At 55.6% G+C, this 19,196-nt stretch overlaps 1 protein-coding gene across 2 annotated transcripts; it reads left to right on the top strand.

Moving 5' to 3' along the window:
• The first annotated feature begins 3,563 nt into the window (after positions 1-3,563).
• Positions 3,564-16,339, top strand: STAC2 (SH3 and cysteine rich domain 2). 2 transcript variants are annotated; one of them, XM_019638468.1, is made up of 12 exons: positions 3,564-3,769; positions 3,979-4,113; positions 10,205-10,511; positions 10,867-10,964; positions 11,140-11,230; positions 12,222-12,334; positions 12,425-12,497; positions 12,589-12,650; positions 13,115-13,212; positions 13,593-13,644; positions 14,007-14,144; positions 14,733-16,339. In XM_019638468.1, exons 1-12 carry the CDS (start codon positions 3,638-3,640, stop codon positions 14,835-14,837), a joined length of 1,404 nt encoding a protein of 467 aa, XP_019494013.1. In that variant the 5' UTR covers positions 3,564-3,637; the 3' UTR covers positions 14,838-16,339. The 2 variants fall into 2 exon arrangements, with proteins under 2 accessions (XP_019494013.1, XP_019494012.1); XM_019638467.1 differs by having other exon boundaries at positions 3,564-3,808.
• Positions 16,340-19,196: the final 2,857 nt, after the last annotated feature.

Genomic DNA, 19,196 nt, shown 5'->3' with positions numbered 1-19,196 from the left:
CCTGAGGAGAGCCAATTCTAAAGCTGGAGGGAAAAGGCAGACGCTCATGTTTTCAGCTTGGGTTTTCCTTGGCAATCCTAGGGGCAGAGGCCACAGTAGGAAGGGCGTAAGCTGAAGGTGTTTATAGGAGAAATTAGGTTAGTCCTTATGGGAAGAGAAGCAATCCTTCACATCAGAGAAACTCAACCACTCAGTGGAGAGGCCCTGGGGTCATTCAGGCCAGAGGTTCTTAATCTTTTGGGGGATCTTAGATTCTCTGAGGAGCCAATGAAAACTCGGGAGTCTCCTCCAGAAAATGCTTATCCTCCAAAATTTCACACAGCTTGAGGGGTTCACAAATCCCCTGAAGCTCACCTACAAAACGAAGGTTAAGAATCCATCATCATCGTCATCATTTATTGTGTATTTACTCTGTCCGTTGCCTTACACGTATTTACTCATTTCACCCTCAAAAGAATACTAAGAGATATATGATTATTGCCCCATTTTAATCCAACTCCCCATTTTAACCTAATCTAGTCTAATTCTGCCAATCAAAAAAGAAGGAAACCAAAGTTCCTCCAGAGATAGACGCTCTCTGCCCAAGGTCGCAGACTGGGATGAGGACCAGGCTCTCTTACTGTTCTGGACATTGTGCTGCATGCAGATTTGAAGTTATCTGGTCCATCCTTCTGTCTCCGGGCTCCTGAGAGCCCAGCACCCACTCTCGTTCACTTAGCCCTCCTACTAAGAGGCACCCAGTAGCTCTATTTTGACTTCTGGTCTAGGGATCCCTTCTGAGAATGTGACGGCCTCTTATCCTCCTGTAACACTTTGCTCCTTGCTCTGCCCACCCCTCATTTCTGCCCTCTGAATCAGAGGAGACAACGTTCCTTCTTCCCCAGGAGAAGCTAGCCGGGCAGCTCCTGCCCTGTGCCTGAGCCACTGCAGTAGGAGTTGTTGGCACTCAGACAATGACTCAGGCTTAGTTCATGAAAGACCGCTCTGAAACACAGCCAGGAAGGACATCCAGAGGTCAATGGCATCCAGCCCCCTGCCTCCTCCACCTTTAAGAAATAAGTACTGAGGGTCTGCAGAGGCTGGGGCCACTGAAGCTTCTGGTGCCAAGACCAGATGGGCCCAGGGCCACCAACTTCCTTGGCTTTCCTGGTCACCCATATCTGAGAATTCTTCCCCATGTCTCATCAGAATCTTTCTGGATTGACTCCCCCATGAAATAACAGGCTCCAAACAGCCCAGGAAAGTGAGGAAAGGAAGCTATTTCTTCTCTCTGCCTCAGGAAAAGCACTGGGAAGGGACAAATCTCCCAGAAGAAAGGAGCAAAAGAAGAAAATTACTTTTCCCTGCCTGTCTTCCCTGGGCTAAGTGACATACTGCATTACCGCATTCATTCTCTTAAGAGTGAGGTGGCACTACATCCATTTTGTTGATGAAGAAATCAAGGCTTTAAAAGATTTGATCACACAGTTAATTAGTGACTAAACAGGTACTGAACTCTAAGGAAACTAGAGCTTCTGCTGTTTGGTGGGAAGGCAGATTACCTCCCCCAGGAGGTCTCCAAATGCAAAAGTCCCTGTTTGCTCCAATCCAGGATAGGTGGTGGGCCTGATGACCTTATCTCAGGGTGCTCCAAGCATCCCTTACAGCTCAGTTGCCCAGGGAAGGGATGTTGGGGTGACCTGGGCTGGGCAAGTGGGAGGAGGGCAGCCTGCAGAGGGGATTGGGAGAAGGCTGGTAATGAATGGGCCTTTGGGGAGACTGGTTTGAGGGCTGAGGCCAGGTTCTTCTAAAGCTCCTTTCAGGAAAGCTAGCACTCAGAGAGTCTGCGGCTGCAGAGGGTAGATGTAGAGGGGGAGGGAACTAAGCCCCCACAAACACAAACCCTCACATCTGCCCTTGTCCTACTTCTGCCACCGGCAAATAAATCTCTATTCCTGGACACAGTAACCTGAGCTGTACTCCAATGGTGAGGTCACCCTTGGGAAGACAGAGATTGCATGAATGGCTATGTGCATGTGCAGGAGGGAGGGGGGACACAGGGTTCAGTCCCTCCTCCAGGGCTAGCATAAAGGCAGGACCTTCTTGAGTACCACCCACCCACCCATCTCATCACCCACAGCAGATAAGAAAGAGGGAGACAGGTCCAGAAATCTCTCCGCCCACATCTAAGGAAGGATTCTCTCAACCCCCAACTTACTTCCCTTTCATTGGACAGGCCAAGAGATGAAGCTAGACCTTTTGGTCAGGGACAGAGAGGGCAGGAGGTGAGGGAAGGGGACTTGGGGAAATGGCAGGTAAACGACAAGCATTAGAAGAGATGCCTTCAGGGGCCAGCCGAGTGGCTCAGTTGGTTAAGAGCTTGCTCAAGAGTGCGAGCTCTGAGCAACAGGGTCACTGGTTCAATTCCCACATGGGCCAGGGAGCTGCGCCCAAGCTGAGCTGCCAACAGGTGGCAGAATGGCTCAGCTGGTGAGAGCACGTGCTCCTAACAACAAGGTTGCTTGTTTGAGATAGTGGGCTACAGCCTGCCTGCAACTAAAGACTGAACTCAGCACCTTGAGCTGAGCTGCTGCCCAGATGGCTCAGTGGATAGAGCGTGCACTCTTAACAACAAGGCTGCTGATTCAACTCCAGCATGGGATGGTGGCTACACCCACCTGGAACTAATTGAACACAGCACCTTGAGCTGAGCAGCGTGACTGGACTTGGAGCTGAGCTGGCTGCATCTTCCACAACTAAGATTGAAGGACAACAACTTGGCTGGTCCCCTTCCCTAATTCCCCAACACTGTTCCCCTCCCCCAATTCCCCAATAAAATCTTTGGGCGGGGGAAGAAGAGATGTCTTCAGGCCAATTGGACAGAGCACATCTGCCCCCCCCCCACACACACACACCCCTCACCCACCTTTCCCTACCTCCTGATCTAACTCCATTTATGGTAGGATCTGTAGGATGGGTGGAGAAATTTAGGGGTCTTTAGGTGTGGTGACTGAGGCCCCTTCTATGCTGAAGTCCAGACAACAAGACTGGAACTTGACACAGTTGTACTGCTTTCCATTCATCAAACAGCAATTGCCAGGCCTGGCCTTTGACACATGATGTTAAGTTGTCCCTTCTCTGCTTGAGGAAACCCCTACCACAAAGGCCAGGGCTGTGTATATTTGGAGAGAGTATCTCAAGGGCAGAGAGATAACCAGGTAATGGGGTAGAAGGGTTCCCATTCTTCCTCCACTTCGCTATCAGTAAGTCCTAATTTGGATCTCATTCTCAGCCATCCTTCTGCAGATCCAACCTATTTGTATTTCTTCAAGCCCCATCCAGACTCTAATATGATCTCCCAAGCCTTCCCTCAACCTTGTCATGCCCCCATTCCGAATTTTTCAGTGTAAAACTGCCCCCTCCACTTCAGCACCCTCCAAGCCCCTCCCCTTCTTGTCAAGCCCCCCAGGCTCCGCCCAGTTCGTCCTCCTGGCCACCGCGGGAGCCAATAGCTGAGAACCTGATTTGCATGGCAGAGCAGGGGAGCGGCTGAGGGAAAGGGGAGGGACCAGGCGACCTCCTAAATCAAAGTTGGGAGGCGAGGACTGGGCGGAGGGGGCTGCCGGGTGCGGGGCTGGGGCCCGTGGGGGAGGGGGGGATGGGGGGCGGGCGCAGAGGACGGCAGTGCCGGCCGGACACTGACAGCTCCGTTGCTCCCTCCCTTGGCTCATCCCTGCATCCCCACTTCCCTCCTGCCCTGGCTCAGAGCAGCATCCTCTGCAGACCCTCGGTACTCACTCCTGGGGTCGTCCCACTCCTGCTGCTCCGTGTAATTACCTTCCCTCACCCGCCAACCCGGGAACTTTCTCAGCCCGCGCCCGGGAGTGAGGGGTTGCTTTGCCTGGGCGGGGGTTTCTCCTGGGGTTCAGTGGGGGGCAGTCTTCGGAGAAGGGCTTCAGGGTCCCAGAGAGACGCCAGTCACCTGCATCCCACCCCCAGCGGGCCGTCGGGTCTCGGCACCCTCTCATCCCCTCTCCCCCAACCATGACCGAAATGAGCGAGAAGGAGAATGAACCAGATGACGCGGCCACCCACACGCCCCCGGGGACCGTCTCTGCCCTCCAGGAAACGAAGGTAACTCGGGAGGCGCGAGGCCTGGACCCCTGTCCGGTGCTCCCCCGGCCCTGGCGCCGTCCTCCGGACACAGTTTCCACTGTGGGCTCGGGTGCCCTGGGGTCACAGTAGCGGGGCCGGTGTGATCCTTAAGGCTCCGATTGGCAGAGCGGGTTCGCGACAAGGGGCCACCAGGAGCCCCCATCACACAAGCACGACACGCCCTTACGCGCGTGATGAACGGACTCGCTACCGCGACCCTCCAGGGAGGTTGTAACTCGGCTTTGTTGGAGGGAGTCGGCGCAGCGAAGGCGGAGGGAGTGTGTAGCGGTGTGTAGCGGCTGTGGGCCGGTGTACGCGCCCGTGTGCGTGCGAGGCTCTCCCCTCTTGTGTCCGCCAGGTCTCTGGATGTAGTTCAGCCTCTCTCCTCTCCCCCCCCACCCCGCCCAGAAAATGTCTCTACAACCTGTTTGTCTCTGTCTTGGTATCTCTCTGTAGCGTCTCTCCTGGGTTCTCTTCGCGTCTGTATATATTTGTTTATCTCCGAGTCTCTCTGGATGTCTCTCTCTGACCCGCTGCAGTCCTGCATTCCCCCCTCCCAACAGGCTTAGGCTCGGGGACGTGAGGCCGCGGCCCGGGGGTGCGCAGCTTTTCGAGTCCACGCTAAGGGCTGCGGCAGCGCGGGCCAGCGCGGGCGGGGACCGGGGGACTGTTGTTGCGGCTTCGGAGCAGAAAGACAGGCATCCCTACTCCCCACCCCGGAAGCGGGACGGGGGTGGGATGGGGTCGGGCGGGTAAAAGCAAAAAGAGAAATCATAATTAATGAATGTCATAATTAACCCTAATTATGTATGATTGTTACTCTTGCGGGAGTCACAATGAATAAATTATTCCCCACTGAAGTCAGGCGAAGAGCCCAGACTCCTGGCACTGAGGGTGAGGGTGAGGAGGGTGAGAGCGCTGCTGGCGTTCAACGCCACCCCACCCACCCCCACTCACGCAATCTGTCTGCTCCCTCCTCAAGTTCGAGGTGTTCGAGACTGCCCCGCAAGAAGTTCTGCAGAAACAACCTGAACGGGCCTGGGGATGGGGAAAGAAGCGACTGTGTCTAGGGCGCTCCATGCCCCCCCTCCTTAGACTTCAGGCTAAGACTCACTTCCCTCTCCCTTCCACGGGGTGTTTTGTTCCCACTCTGCTTCTACTATCCATGTGAGGAGGGGGGCAGTTAGGACCAGAAATGGATAGGGTCTTTGGCGCTCCCTGGTATCACTAGCTCATCTATAACTCTCTCCGGTGCCCATCTTCCTGTCTTGACCACCCCCCACCCCCCCAGGATATGAGGTTAATTCAAGGTCAAAGTCATCAAGGGAGTGACCAGGGGGAGATGAGGAGGGCCAGGGTGGAGTCTGGCTGAGGCACCCCAGGAAGCTCCCCATCCCTAAACCAGAGAGACCCAGTGAGTCTCCATGTCCAAATCTTCAGATAAACACTTGACCTTCTCCTGCCCCCTTCTAAGAATGAGACCCTGAGCTCTCAGAACACAGAATTAATTTTTCCTCAGAGAGCTAAGTGTCAGTTGGGAAAGGAGTGAGGAGCTAGGGTGGAAGGCTATTGCTTGGAATATCTGTGACAGCTTCTTTCAGGCAGAGGGTCCCAGGAGCTGAGCCCCATCCTGAGTTCCAAGGCCTCCGACCTTCTCAGTTGCCTTCTAGTCACCCTGTACACACATACATAATGTCTATGCTTGCTTCCCAGGAGCTTGGGGGCCTCCCAGGCCCTGCCCTGCTTCCCACGCCAAGGCCTGTCAGCTCTGCCCCTTCCTTTAAGAGCTCTCCACAAGCAGGCAGGAGTGAAAGCAGGCAGGAGCCTGGGCAGTGCTGCTTGCTGCCTCAGCAATCAGCAAGTTGCAAGCTCAGCTGCGTGGGGAGGGGGCGGTCCGGGCCTGGAAGGTCTGTACCACCCTCTTTCCAGCCCAAGGACCCTCCAATGCCATCACCTCTGGGTCTGAGCCATGGAGATCCCAGGAGCAGGGGAGGAGGGGTAGTGCACATCTGACCTGGACCCGCTGTGCTAGACCAGTTGAAGCCCTGTACCTTTGCCCCCCTCCCCTATACTTCCCCTTGTGAAGAACTCAGTAAAAACAGCACAGGCTAGGCTGGAGGTCAGAAAGGCAGAGTTGGGCAAAGAGAGAATAATTCAGGGACCTTACCAGCCTCCTTTTACCCTCCCTCCCCCAACCTGCCTCAAAGAAACTTCTGTCTCCAGGCTGTAGGAGTGGGAGAGAAGGAAGGGAGTGGATTGGTGGCTGCCCATCCAACTCAACTTGAGGCAGGTACAACAGAGGGGGCTGGTGCCCATCAGGCAGTGAAGCCAACATTCCAGGCTTATATATCAGTGTGTGGGGCCCCCTAGGCATTTCTTGCTAGCCAAAGTCCAGCCTCCTGCTCATCCTAAGGTTGGGTCTCATCCCTGCACCCAAGCTACTCAGTGACCTTCCTAGTATCAATATCACCTTTTTTGGGTCCCCATTCCCATAGTATCACATAGTGCCTGCCATCACCCCTTGGGAAGACCCTGCCATGCCAGCTCTGCCATCTAAATCAGCTTGTGCCAAGTCCACCGCCACCCACCACCAGCTGTTTAGGGCTCTGTCAGGAGCTGGGGGGAAGTGAGGAGGTGCTTTGAGGAATTAAGGAAAGAAGGGACCATCTAGGGTGTGGGGAGGTGGGCAGGTCAGCCCTGCCTCCGGGAAGGGATTCAGAAGAATAGGCCTGGTGGTTCAGGCTCTAATCCAGACAAGCTCTTGGAACATTCAGAAGGAATAGGGTTCAGGTGGGCCAGCTCGCCAGGGTACATGGCAATTTCTTCCTAGGCCAGGGAATGGGTCCTGGGACAGTGGGGGCACCAGAAAACTAGCTGGCAAGGAGATGGGGAAATAGGAGTCTCAGGAGTGGAAATACCTGGCCAAGCTGAGCCAAAATGAGGTTTGGGTAGCCAAGCCAGATCTCTGGGCAGGCATTTGGCAGAGGTTCCCCCTTCCTGTCATCCAGCCACAGCCCTTGACATCTGCCAGCCACCACATCTGGGGCCCACAGATGAGCCAGGGCATCGTGGGCAGAGCAGGGGCTGCCCTGGTACTGGGGAACATTCTGTTCCATAGGCCTCTGCAACCCTGCAGAGGTGGCTCTTGGCACTGAAGCCAGGGAGCCACCAGGAAAGGGCACAGGCTGGAGAGTCGAGTCTTGAAATCTCATCCTGTAAGGATTACTATGGAAATAATGGCCTTGGGAGGGGGACCATGATCGATGTCTTCAAATAGCTGAAGGACTGATGTGTGTAACAGGGAGTAGCCCTTTCTGGAGCAAATGGAGGAACAAGGGCTGATAGGCAAAAATGACAAGGAGGCAGGTTTCAGCTCTATATAGGGGAGCACTTGCCAGTGATTTCAGCTGCCCAAAGATGGAATGACTGTCCCAAAAGAGGGTGGGCCGCCCGTCACAGAGGAGACCAACAGAATCAGGCACTATTCAGAGGGCAGATGCAGGGTGATAGAGTGGGGACTGTTTTAGGTGGTCAGTCTTTCAAATCCCTTCTAATCCTAAATTTCATGATTGACCCGGTGGACGAGCCTATGGCGCAACTGAGGGGCAGAGGTAAGGGCCAAGGTGAGGCCCAGAGCAGCAGGATGCTACTGGTAACTTGGGCTCAAGCCCTGGCTCTGCTATGTACCAGCTGAGGACTTGCGATGAGTTAAGCAACTTGACCTCTATGAGTCTCAGTTCCTCATCTGAAAAGTGAGACGATCATTGTCACTATCTCAGAGGGTCGTGCCAGGGTTCATGAGATACTGCATATAAAGTGCTAGCTCATTTCCAGGCCTCTGACAATGACAGCCCCTCATTATATCTGTAAGTTTATGTTTTTGCTTTTTGGACCCAGGGCTTTGCATTGCTTAGAGAGCAACCTGCCTCCTTCCTCTTGGGTGTGGGGAAACTGAGGCTCAGAGAGAGGAAGTGAAGTGACTTGCCATCAGACAGCAGGCTTAGTTTTGCTCCCGCCCCCAGCACATCCTTTCAGAGACCTCATGTACTCTATGTCCACGGACCCTGGGCAGAACAGTGAGTGATTCACCCACCTCTGGGCCTGTCAGAGCCCCCCAGAGCCACATTGGCCCATAAAGCACATTTGTGTTCTAATTAATTGTCCCTCTGGCCTTCCACCTCTGCCCCAAAGCACAGGCATCTGGGCCTGGGGCCCTGCTTCTCATAGACACACAAAGAAGCCCACAGTGCTGTCCAGGAAGCTGCATTTGGACGGAGCTGGGCAATTCAGAGTGCCAGACACCCTAGGGCTCTGACTTCCCAGCTGGCACACCAGGGCGTCTTGTGCCCAAACATCTCTCTGTCTGCTCCCTGCTCCATCTTGCTGCCTACTGGCCTCCCTTATAGCTGGGGGGGGGGGCACCACTTCCATCCTCTTGGCACAGTTGTCAGGCTGGCAGTCGTGACACATAGTCTGCCGGGTGTGCCAGCTGGAAACCCTGGCCAAGTCTCCCTTCCTGAAGCCAGGCCTCTGGCCCCCCTTTTCTATCACTGGTGGAAAGGAGTGGGCAAGAGTAAGGGAGCTCTCACCAGGAGAAGGAGCAAAGATCTGGGTGGAGTATTTTCCAGGCCTCACTCTGGGCAGATTCAAGAAGGGTATGTTTGGGTGAGCAGTGGAAATATTTCTGGCCTCACTGCAGAATCCAAAACGTGGGCTCCGTTTAGGATTCCAGCCATTTGCTTATTATTTATTCAACAAGTGTTGACTGAGCGCTTACGATATGTTGAGGCCCTGTGTGGGGATTTGAAGAAACTATCCCCGCCCTCAAGGGGCTCACAGCCTTCTGGGAGAGTGAGAAATGAATGACAACATAAACCTGACTAGAGCTATAATGGAAGTCGGTACTGGGTGCAGAGGAGGGAGTGGTTTCACTAAAAGGAATTCCTTCAGAAGAGACAGCTTCTGGGAAGAGGAAGTCACTGGATACCCTGAAGGATAAAAAGGATATTAAATGGATAAGGCAGAGAAGAGGACAAGTAAGTTAAAAGCTCTGAGGCATTGAAACATGAATAAGTTCAAGTCCTCATGTGTGGCTGCAGGCAGAAGGCATGGGTTGGAAAGGTGAGTTTGGCCAAGCCGCAGAGTCTCATGACTGGGGCAAGGGCCTTGGCTGGGTCCTGAAGAGCCATGAAAAGTTTTTAGCAGGGTCAGGGACCACCTCCCTGGCAGCTGTATGGAGAGCAGGTGGGAATAAGCAAGGTGGAGGCAAGGGTCTGTGGCTCTGAACCAGACTGGGGGTGCTGGATCTGAACTAGGGCAGAGCTGTGCAGGTGATGAGGTGATTGTAGAGGATGGGCTGGAAGGGCGTTCTGGAGGAAAAATCAGCCTTGAGGATGAGGGACCGGGATGAGCAATCCCCCACTCCGACTTTGCTCAAGAACACAGGTGGTAAACTGGGGACCTGGTGTGTTTTGTTTGGCTCCCGAAGTATTCTTTTTAACTTGAGTAAATGGTACACCCGTATAATGAAATCCTGTGTAGCCATAAAAAAGAATGATGGAACTCTTTATGTACTGGTATGGAATGATTTCCAAGATTTGCTGTTAAGTGAGAAAAAACAAGGTGCAGGAAAAATAGTACACTGCCATTTCTGCAAAGAAAAAAGGAAATAAAACCCCTTAAATTTATCTCTATCCAATTGCACATAAAAGTCTAGATTTCTTTTGAAAAATTGGAAAATCAGACCACACTGGGCTGGGCCTACGGACTAGCCTCAGTTGACTAGCGAGAACCAGTAGCTGCTCCTTGGCTGTCCAGTTCGCCACAGTCCCCACTACTCCTAGTTATAATGCCTTCCCAGCCAGAACTCCCTTGCTCATGGAGGTTACCTGCCTGGCTCCTGTAGGCATCTGGGATTATGACCCACTTTCTGGAACTTGGCAGCCTCTCTCTTAGTACTTCATCTCACCTCTGGCCCTCAGCCTTCAGGCTGCTACTGACCAAAGAGACATGGTGGAGGGGAGCCATCCCCCTCTCGGGCCTCCAGTCATAGCCCCTCTTCTTCTCTCAGCTCCAGCGGTTCAAGCGCTCACTTTCCCTCAAGACCATCCTCCGAAGTAAGAGTGTGGAGAACTTCTTCCTTCGCTCAGGCTCTGAGCTCAAGTGCCCCACCGAGGTGCTGCTGACACCCCCAACCCCGCTGCCCCCTCCCTCCCCACCACTGGCAGCCACAGACAGGGGCCTGCCCACCCCGGCACCCTCCCCCTGCCCAGTCCCGCGTCCCTTGGCACCACTCAAACCAGTGAGGCTGCACAGCTTCCAGGAACATGTCTTCAAGCGAGCCAGCCCCTGCGAGCTTTGCCACCAGCTTATTGTGGGTAGGTGCCTGAGGCGGGCAAGGGGGTGGGCCAGCGTGGGTGTGGGGAGTGGGCCCGTGGACCTGCCTGGGCTCTTGCTAGTCAGAGCCCCCAGTCCTAAGGGTGCCCATCACCCTGAATGGACAAATGAGCACTTTAGGGGGTGGGCTGTTGCCCAGTGTTGTTGTGCTTACTAACAAGTTAGGCTTCAGTGCCAGCTTATACCCTAAATGTAAGAGGGGTAGGTATGAGGCTGGCATGAGGGCACGCAGACCCCTGCTCTCTTCCTACCCCCTGACCTGCCTCCTTTGCTCCTTGTCTATGGATGGATACTTTCTTAATCAACCCCTCTCGGCCGAACCCAAATTCTTCCCAGGAAACTCCAAGCAGGGCTTGCGGTGTAAGACGTGCAAAGTCAGCGTCCACCTCTGGTGCTCTGAGGAGATCTCCCACCAGCAATGCCCAGTCAAGACGGTGAGTGGGGACCTTACACAGACTGCTGGCTGAGGGCTCCCAGGACTGGCATGTGGTGGAATGAGTACCCTTCAAGGCTGGTTCCTCATGTGAGGCGGTCTTTGGGCTTGGGGAAGGCCAAGTGCTGAGTGGACTGTGACATCCCCATGCCCTCTCTCTGCCCCTCTTGCCATAGTCTTCCTCCTTCCGCCGCAACTTCAGCTCCCCGCTCCTGGTGCATGAGCCACCACCAGCCTGTGCCATAAGCAGAGACTCCCCACCCACTGGTGAGTGTTCCCCCTCCCCCCCGTTGCCCCCGATCCCACTGTGGTGCAATGAGAAACCCATGCATTTCTCAGATGGGCACCTGCGTCACACTGGCGCGTCAAGTTCTTGGCACAACTACCACTTCCCTTCTCTGGATGCTCCTGTCCTGAATATAAGGTTCATTCATTCATTCATTCATTCCTCCTTCAACAAACATTTTACTGAGCGCTTACTAAGTGCCAGACACACCAATAATCACACCAATCATCAACGAATCGTATGCAGATAAATGCCTGAAAGAAGGATAGGGAATAAAAAGATGATAAAGCAGGCACCATCCTCATCCATAGAGACCAGGAAGGTGTCCCAGAGATGTGAAGGATGGCAAGTTAGTCCCCTGAGGATCTGGGGAAGACTGGTGTAGGCAGAGGGTGACCTGAGGAAGGAAAGGCAGTTAAAGAAAGGACAACATGGCTGGATCCAAGGAAGTGAGAGTGAGAGGATGTGAAGGGACCATGGGTGCAAGGCCTTGGGGTCCATTTTAGGATTGTCCTATGGACCTTATTCTAGGGGCAATTTTTGTGTTTTTACAGAGCGTTCTGGCTGCTGTGTGGCTTGGAGAGGATGGAGGGGAGGCAGGGAGAGTGGCTGGGAGGTCATGACAGTTGCCAAGGGACAGTTTGGTAGCTTATTCTAGGCTGGCAGCAGTGGAGACAGAAATTGGCAGATTCTGGAAACATTTGGGAGATAGGACAAGGTCATGGAGTGAGTGATATGGGCAGTGAAGCGAGTGAGGGGTCAAGGATGCCCTAGGTTTCTGCATGGTCTCCGTGGGAGGAGCTCTCCCTGCCGTGAGGGAGACTTAGGCGGGACAGGGGAGGGGAGGCAGGGAGTTCAGCCTCGGGTATGTGTGGCCGGAGTTGGTGGGGCAGACAGGGCCATGATACGGGGCTTCAGGGCAGAGTGAGGCTGGCAGCTGGGTGCCTGGCCTTGAGGGTGAATCCTCGGCAGGGGCCAGCGGGAAGGTGGACCCCATCTACGAGACCCTTCGCTATGGCACCTCCTTGGCACTGATGAACCGCTCCAGCTTCAGCAGCACTTCTGAGTCCCCCACGCGGAGCCTGGTATGGTGGGCACCAAAGGGGTACCTCAGGGACAGGGGTCTTTGAGGATGACGGTCCAGGGGATGAACCCTCCCCTCTCTCTGTCCCCAGAGTGAGCGGGATGAGCTGACTGAGGATGGGGAAAGCAGCATCCGCAGCTCGGAGGAGTGCCCAGGTGACAGTGGTGAGTGGGGGTAGGGACCTGGGGCAGGAAGGGAGCACCGTGCAGGTGCTTCTTGCTGCCTCACATCTTGGCACCACCCTGGTATCTCCAGTATTCACAGCCCCTCCAGCCGAGAGTGAAGGGTCAGGACCAGAGAAGAGCCCTGGACAGCAGGTGAGGTGATGATGGCACCAAGCCCTGGCAGGCCAGGTGGGAAGGGGATGTCACTTCTTGCCACTGATCCATAGATGGGTGAGGGCAGGGTGAATGGGAGTATCACTGTTCCATCATTTATATTCAGTCTACAGGGATGGCAATGCCAAGGTGAGTGGGCACAGGAGGCAGGGGTATTACCCCTCCCACCACTGACCTATTGCTTCCACTCCTGCTCCCTTCAAGGCTGGGCAGTTCCAGGGTGCAGCAGGCAGCACCCTGGCCCTTCTCCATTCCTGGCCCAGTCCCTCCAGGGGCGTGTAAGCACACCAGATAGGAGAGGCTGACTGCTCCCTATCTGTGGCCCAGGAAAACTATGTCCCACCTCTTAGCCCCCAGGTAGCAAGGTCAGCACAGGTGGATGGTGGGTCTCCGGAGTGAGGAGGGTGTTGCCCTTCCATCACTGATCCAGAGCTCTTCCACAGCCCCCCAAGCCTCCCTTGCGGAAGGACGTGGGGCCCATGTATTCCTATGTCGCACTCTACAAGTTTCTGCCCCAGGAGAACAATGACCTGGCTTTGCAGTAAGTTCTTTGTGCCCAGCCCCACTGGGCAGCTGCCTGGCTCCAACTTCAGGGCTGTGTGTTCCCAGACCTTGGAACATGAGGGGGGCCTTCAGAAACCTTACCCTGGCATGGTTGAGGCTGTTGGGCCCAGAGAGGAGAGGAGCTGCCCAGAATCCAAGAGGGATGGGTGTTGATGGCATGGCTCCGGCCCACTGCCCTGGCCCTGTCCTGGAGAGTGTCTGCTGGAGCTGTGGACACACGGTGTCCTCCTTCCAAGGGCATCAAGAATCCTCCTCTAGCTGAGGTGGGGCATGCAGAACATCTGGGGGCCGGGACTGTTAGGATGCGGGAGGGCAGGTCCCTCCTGCTCCATATGCTGCCCAGCTCTCTCCTCCCAGGCCTGGAGATCGCATCATGCTGGTGGATGACTCTAACGAGGACTGGTGGAAGGTGACTTGAAAGGGTGGGGTGCAGAGGGACCCTCGGAGGCACCTCACCAGCCTCTGCTCTCTATGGGTGCTGACTCACCTTCTCTCCAGGCCCCAAAGACCACCCCTCCTTCAGCCACTGGCCCTAGCCATGCCTAGGACCAACCCTCAAGCTTTGCTCTCGCTTTGACTCCACCACCACCACCACCCGCCTCAGCCTTGCCCCTCTGCCCACCTCATGCTCTTCCCAACCCAGAAGTCACCCGACTCAGGGCTCAAATACAGAAAGCCCACGATCTGGCATTGGCTCTGAGTGGGCATTGGGTCTAGAGAAAGCAGTGGGGGGTGGGGTGGCACTGGTGCTCATGCCAGCCTCATCCCCAGGGCAAGATTGGCGACCGGGTTGGCTTCTTCCCAGCCAATTTTGTACAGCGGGTGAGGCCAGGTGAGAATGTTTGGCGCTGCTGCCAACCCTTCTCCGGGAACAAGGAACAGGGCTACATGAGCCTCAAGGAGAACCAGGTGAGTGCCTGGGCACTGCCAGGAGAGATGGGCATGGGAGAGAGGCAGCAGGGGTGGGCGAGTGCCCTGGAGGAGGATGCTTGCAGCTTGGCAGTGGGAGGGAAGGCAAGTTAGAAGTGAAGGGATAGCAGGGCCCCCTTATCCTCCCCTGCTGGGATTTGGGGCTGGTGGGCAACACAGGCATGAGGTCGAATTACATTAGAGACAGACTCGGGAGAGGAGGAGCACTGGATTAGGAGTCTAGAGGCTTGAGTTTGAATGCTGGCTCAGCCTTTGGCTTGTTGTTTAACTTTGGCAAGTCCTTTTCCCTCTGTTGCCTGCTCTGTGAAATGGGAATGGGGCCGCATTAGATCAGCTGTTCTCAAAGGTCAGCCCAAAAGTGCAGCTCGGTATCTGCTGATGTCCTGGTCTTGCTGCTGCTCACTGTACCCTCATGGGATCTGCTCCCATCACCCCAGTTGAAGTCTCGAACTACATCTGATGCTGGTTGCATCATTCCCTAGAGTGGGCCCCCTGGGAACCATCAGCAGCACTTGGGGCCAGCGTTGCAGGCAGGGCCAGCCTCAGTTCCATGTCTCTCTGTCTCAGATCTGTGTGGGCGTGGGCAGGAGCAAGGATGCTGACAGCTTCATTCGCGTCAGCAGCGGCAAGAAGCGGGGCCTGGTGCCAGTCGACGCCCTGACCGAGATCTGAGAGGAGCCAAGAGAACCCAGATGCCACCCCTGCCCATGCCTGGCCTTTGCTTCTAACCCCGGGTTGAGGAACAGGCATCTGCCCACACTTTTCCTCCCTCTGCCTCTTTCCTAGGGGCCACTCACCACGGCTTGGGAGCCTTCTGGTCTGAGGAAGGTTTTATTTCTTGGGTCCCAGGGTGCCCTGAGGAGGGTGCTCCTCTGGGACTTGGGGGTGGAGGAGAAAGTTGGGGGGGAAGAATGGAGAAGCTCCAGGTAGGTCTACCCAGTGCCCAGGCACCCCCAAAGCAGTTGCTGTGCCGAGTTCAGCCCTGGGGGGGCATTCCTGGGGAACTTCGCTGCTGCTTCTTCCAGAGAGCCTCCCAGTGCCCACAGCTGCTTTGCATGACTGACACCTCCCTTTCCCCCACAGAGCCTCTGCTTGGGTCTGTGTGTGTGACCACGCAGCTGCCCCCTTTGGAGGTGGGGCCTTGGGAAGGTGCCTTCCTGGTCCCTCAGCCTTCTGTCCTGGGTTGGGAGGAGACTCAGCTATGGGAGGGTCCTGAGTCCACCTCCTGGTCTCACTGCCTCTGTCACTCCATTAATTCTCAGGAAAGCTCTGCAGGAATCTCTCCCATTACTTGAAACCTGGGCACACAGTGGAGGGGAAGGCTGAGGTCCGCGGAGTGTGTGGCAAATCAGACAGTCCCTTCTAGCAGAATAGTCTCCATAGAGCAGCCTCACCCTACCCTAGCTCGCTGGGAAAGGACACCCAAGAGCAACGTGAACACAGAAACCCAATTGAGAACAAAAAACTGTCCCGTGCTTGGTCAAAACAACCCCCATTTTACTGTCAGGACTCTAAAAGTCCCCAGCAGCAGTACCAACCAGCCAGGGGATCTGCAGCAGGCCTGCCCCAGGAGCCCCACCCTCAGGGCTGACCTCTAAATGGCCCTCCCTCATATAGGCCTCTCAGGGCTCTGCAGGCAATGGGGGTTGCTGGGCTGCGGTTGCAGGGGTCCCTTTTCTGGCTGTATTTGCTCCCTTGTCCTGGACACGGCACCCTGGGAGGAAGAGGGAGTGGAAGACAAGGAAGGTGGCTCATTCTGTTTGGATACCAGGAAAGGAAGGGAGTAGGGACCCTGGGGATAGGGTGGGCACACACAGAGGATCCCTCCCTTGCAGGTTGTTATTCTGGTGCCAACCTCCCTCTTCCCTGCCCCCACCCCAGTTCAGAGCCTCCTCTTGTGCCCTTGATCATGCCAGCCAATGCCAACCCCCATCCTGGGCACAGTCATGCCCTCCCATGCAGTGTGAGGGACACATCCTCCTACCCACTGGCCCCTGCCCCATTTTTCCCCTGCAAAGGGGGGCTCAAGCCACACTGCCCTGTTTGCTGCCATGAGGCCCCCTCAGCAATATCCCAGGGGCGGGCCCAATGCCCACTGTACATGAGGCTGCATGATGGGTCTGCTGGGGCACAGCTGAGCCCCCAGACTTCTAATTAAATGTTTCTTGTCCCAACCTGTCTGCTTTGTGTATCTGCTTGGGATAGAGGAAGGAAAGAGGCAAAGAGTGGGGTGGGGGGGTGGGGGTACTGAGGGGACAAGCCTGTAGGTAGAAGAATTTGTTGATCTCTGAGCGGAGGGGTGTTGGGGCTGACATTGCAGGGGTCTCCGAGCCTCTTCACTCCCTTCCACTGAGCAACCTGAGACGTAGGATCTGGGGAGGTGATTGAGATAAGGGACTGGAGAGAGGGTTGCGGGATGCTGGAGGGAGACAGGGTGGAGCTTTGGTCATTTTCAGGTTCCTAGCGCACCTGAGTCGTTCAGGGAGCGGGCACACATCGCATCAGAACGGTTCCTACCCTCGGAGACCCGCCGCGCCTGGGAGCTCAATACCCACCCGAGATCAGCCTCGTCCCCGCAGCTCCCCAAGCCCGAAGCAGAAACGCTGGCGGTGGGGACAGTCGCGGACAGTGCGTCCCTGAGATGACTCAATCACGCCCATTGGGAGCCTGGCACGAAGCGGGCCAGCAGCGGCGCCCCTCCCGCAGCGGTGCCCGCCGCCCACCTGCTCCAGCAGAGCTGCCTCTTTCCCCTCCGCCCGCCGCCGTGCCACGTCAGCTTCCCTGCGAGCACGTCCTGTGCTATTTATAGGCAGAGGGGAGCCGGGAGGGAGCGAGAGGCGGGCTGCGGGGGTGCCAGGGCAACGCGGTGCTGCGATAATGCAGGGGGTGGGGACCTGCCCCTCTCGATAGGCACTCACCCGTTTCTGCTTTCCAGCCCCCCTTCCCCCACCACCACCAAAGCAAGGTAAACCAGGTGGGACCAGACCCTGAGGGAAGGCCCTAGAGCTGGTGGGGGAGAAGGGGGAGGATGACCACCCCCCCCCTTCCTAGGACTCTGGTGGTAGAAGTAAAAAATGGGGTCCGAAACCCAGTTCATAGGCTTAAAAAAAGGGAAAATCACATAAATAGGCACCTACTGCACCCCAGGAACCAAGCCAGGAACTTAATTTTATGTAATCCTCTCAATGATCCAGTGAGGAAAGTGGTAGTGTCCCTTTTCACAGATGAAGAAACTGAGGCCCAGAGATATTAGGCGGCTTACCCAAGGTCAAACTGAGGCCCAGATGGACTAGTAACTTACCCAAGGTTACCCAGCAAAATAGTGGTCAAGCCAGTCTCAGAAATCATCTCTCGCCTCCCAGTTCAGCTCTTCCCCCACTGGACTCTGGGTCTCTCAGTGCCTTAAACCAACAAGATGGAAACAGAGACACCCTGACATGCTGAGCCAGGGGCTCCAGGTATCAAGACCTCACCCCCATCAAGCCTTTCAGCCAAGCCTTCTGCACACCCCACTTGGGTCTGCCACCAGCCAGCAGCTGGTCTGGACCACCCTCACCCCCACCCCGCCCCCCACCCCTCCCTAGCCCATTTGCTGCACTGCTGAGCACAGCAGCTTTTTCGGGTAGCTGAACCACTGACAACGTGCTCACAGCCTGAGGGCTGGGAACAGCTGGTGCCCCCACTGTAGCCTTTGCTCTCCTCTGTGCTCACTCTGAGGGTGGCTGAACCAGCAATACCATTGGCCTGAGGCAGAGGATGCCCAGGAACCTACTGGTGGTGCCAACCCACCGTTTGGTTCTGTTGTCTGACACACATATCCTGCATCCTCCACCTCAGCCTGAGATTAACTGTGTGGGGATGAAGGTTACCTAGGCTTAGAGATGCAAGAAGAGGGGGAGTCTGGGAGCCAGAGACAGGAGGCCTAAGGGCAGAGATGGATACCAGAGGTGGAGAAGGGGGGGCACAGAGCAAGACCCTCTGGGCAAAGCTAGTGCCAGCTACTCCCTTTGGTCCCTTCAATCTTCTTCACCTCCATCCATACCCTCCCTCCCAGCAGCCCACACCCACTGCAGTGCTTGGGATAGGCTAGGGGTACCTGCTCAGGAGTACAAAGAAGGCAGCAGTGTACTTCCAGCCTCCGCCCTACCTGTGCTTACAGGATGCCCCCCTAAGGAGTTCTCTCCCTTAGCCTCAGACAGAGCTCCTGGGAAGGAGGCCAGGGACCCTGGACCCCTTCTCCAGCTTACGGCCCTGCAGCAACCACTGTGTGCTGTACCTCTGCCGCAGCCCACTATGAGTCACACCCTTCCATGTCTGGAGGAGTCAACAGCGGGTGCTAGTGTTCATGCAACACTGAGATTCTGGGGAGTTGTTGGCCCCTCTGGGCCTGAGTTTCCTCCTCCAGAAATGGAGTTGGACTTGCTCAGGGAATCTTTACCTGGGGGCCATGAACCCCTTTAAAACGTATGGAAAATTATATAATAGGACCAGTTGTATGCTCTTGAGAGGATGGACATATCTTTTCATCAGAATTTCATAAGGTTCCGGGACCTGGTAGAGACTCAGCAATTACTTTAGGGGACCTGCCTGCTGAGGGGCCTTCCCAGGCACTGCTCTAAGAAGGGGTTGGAGGCCCATGGTGGAAAGAGGTAACCTTCAGGCCTGGGGTGAGCTTCAGAAAGAAGTGACTAAACCCAAAGCTTCCCAAGAGATAGGCTCTTACAACCCATAATTTTGTCCTCCTACCCACTCCACCCCACCCACAACAAAACCCAAAAAGTGAGGCAGTTTCCTACACCTGGGGCAAACCTGTGAGAGAACAGCACCATCTCCTGGTCCAGGGTGGAAACGGGTTTCTGTGCTGCAGGCTCAGGAGCCCATGCTGGTCCCATGCTTGTTACCTTATTTTTCTTCCTATCTTCCCTCTACTACCTGGAAGGGGTGGAGGTAGAGCGGTCTTCAATGCCCTTCCTTCGCTGGTCCAGGCCTGGGAAAGAGGTGTCCCATGCTTTAAGTTGGGAGCTTGGTCAA

Source organism: Hipposideros armiger, unplaced genomic scaffold (genome assembly GCF_001890085.2).
Source record: "Hipposideros armiger isolate ML-2016 unplaced genomic scaffold, ASM189008v1 scaffold_40, whole genome shotgun sequence".
Classification (NCBI taxonomy): domain Eukaryota; kingdom Metazoa; phylum Chordata; class Mammalia; order Chiroptera; family Hipposideridae; genus Hipposideros; species Hipposideros armiger.
Note: the sequence above shows the minus strand (reverse complement) of the source record. Positions and strands in the feature narration are given on the sequence as shown.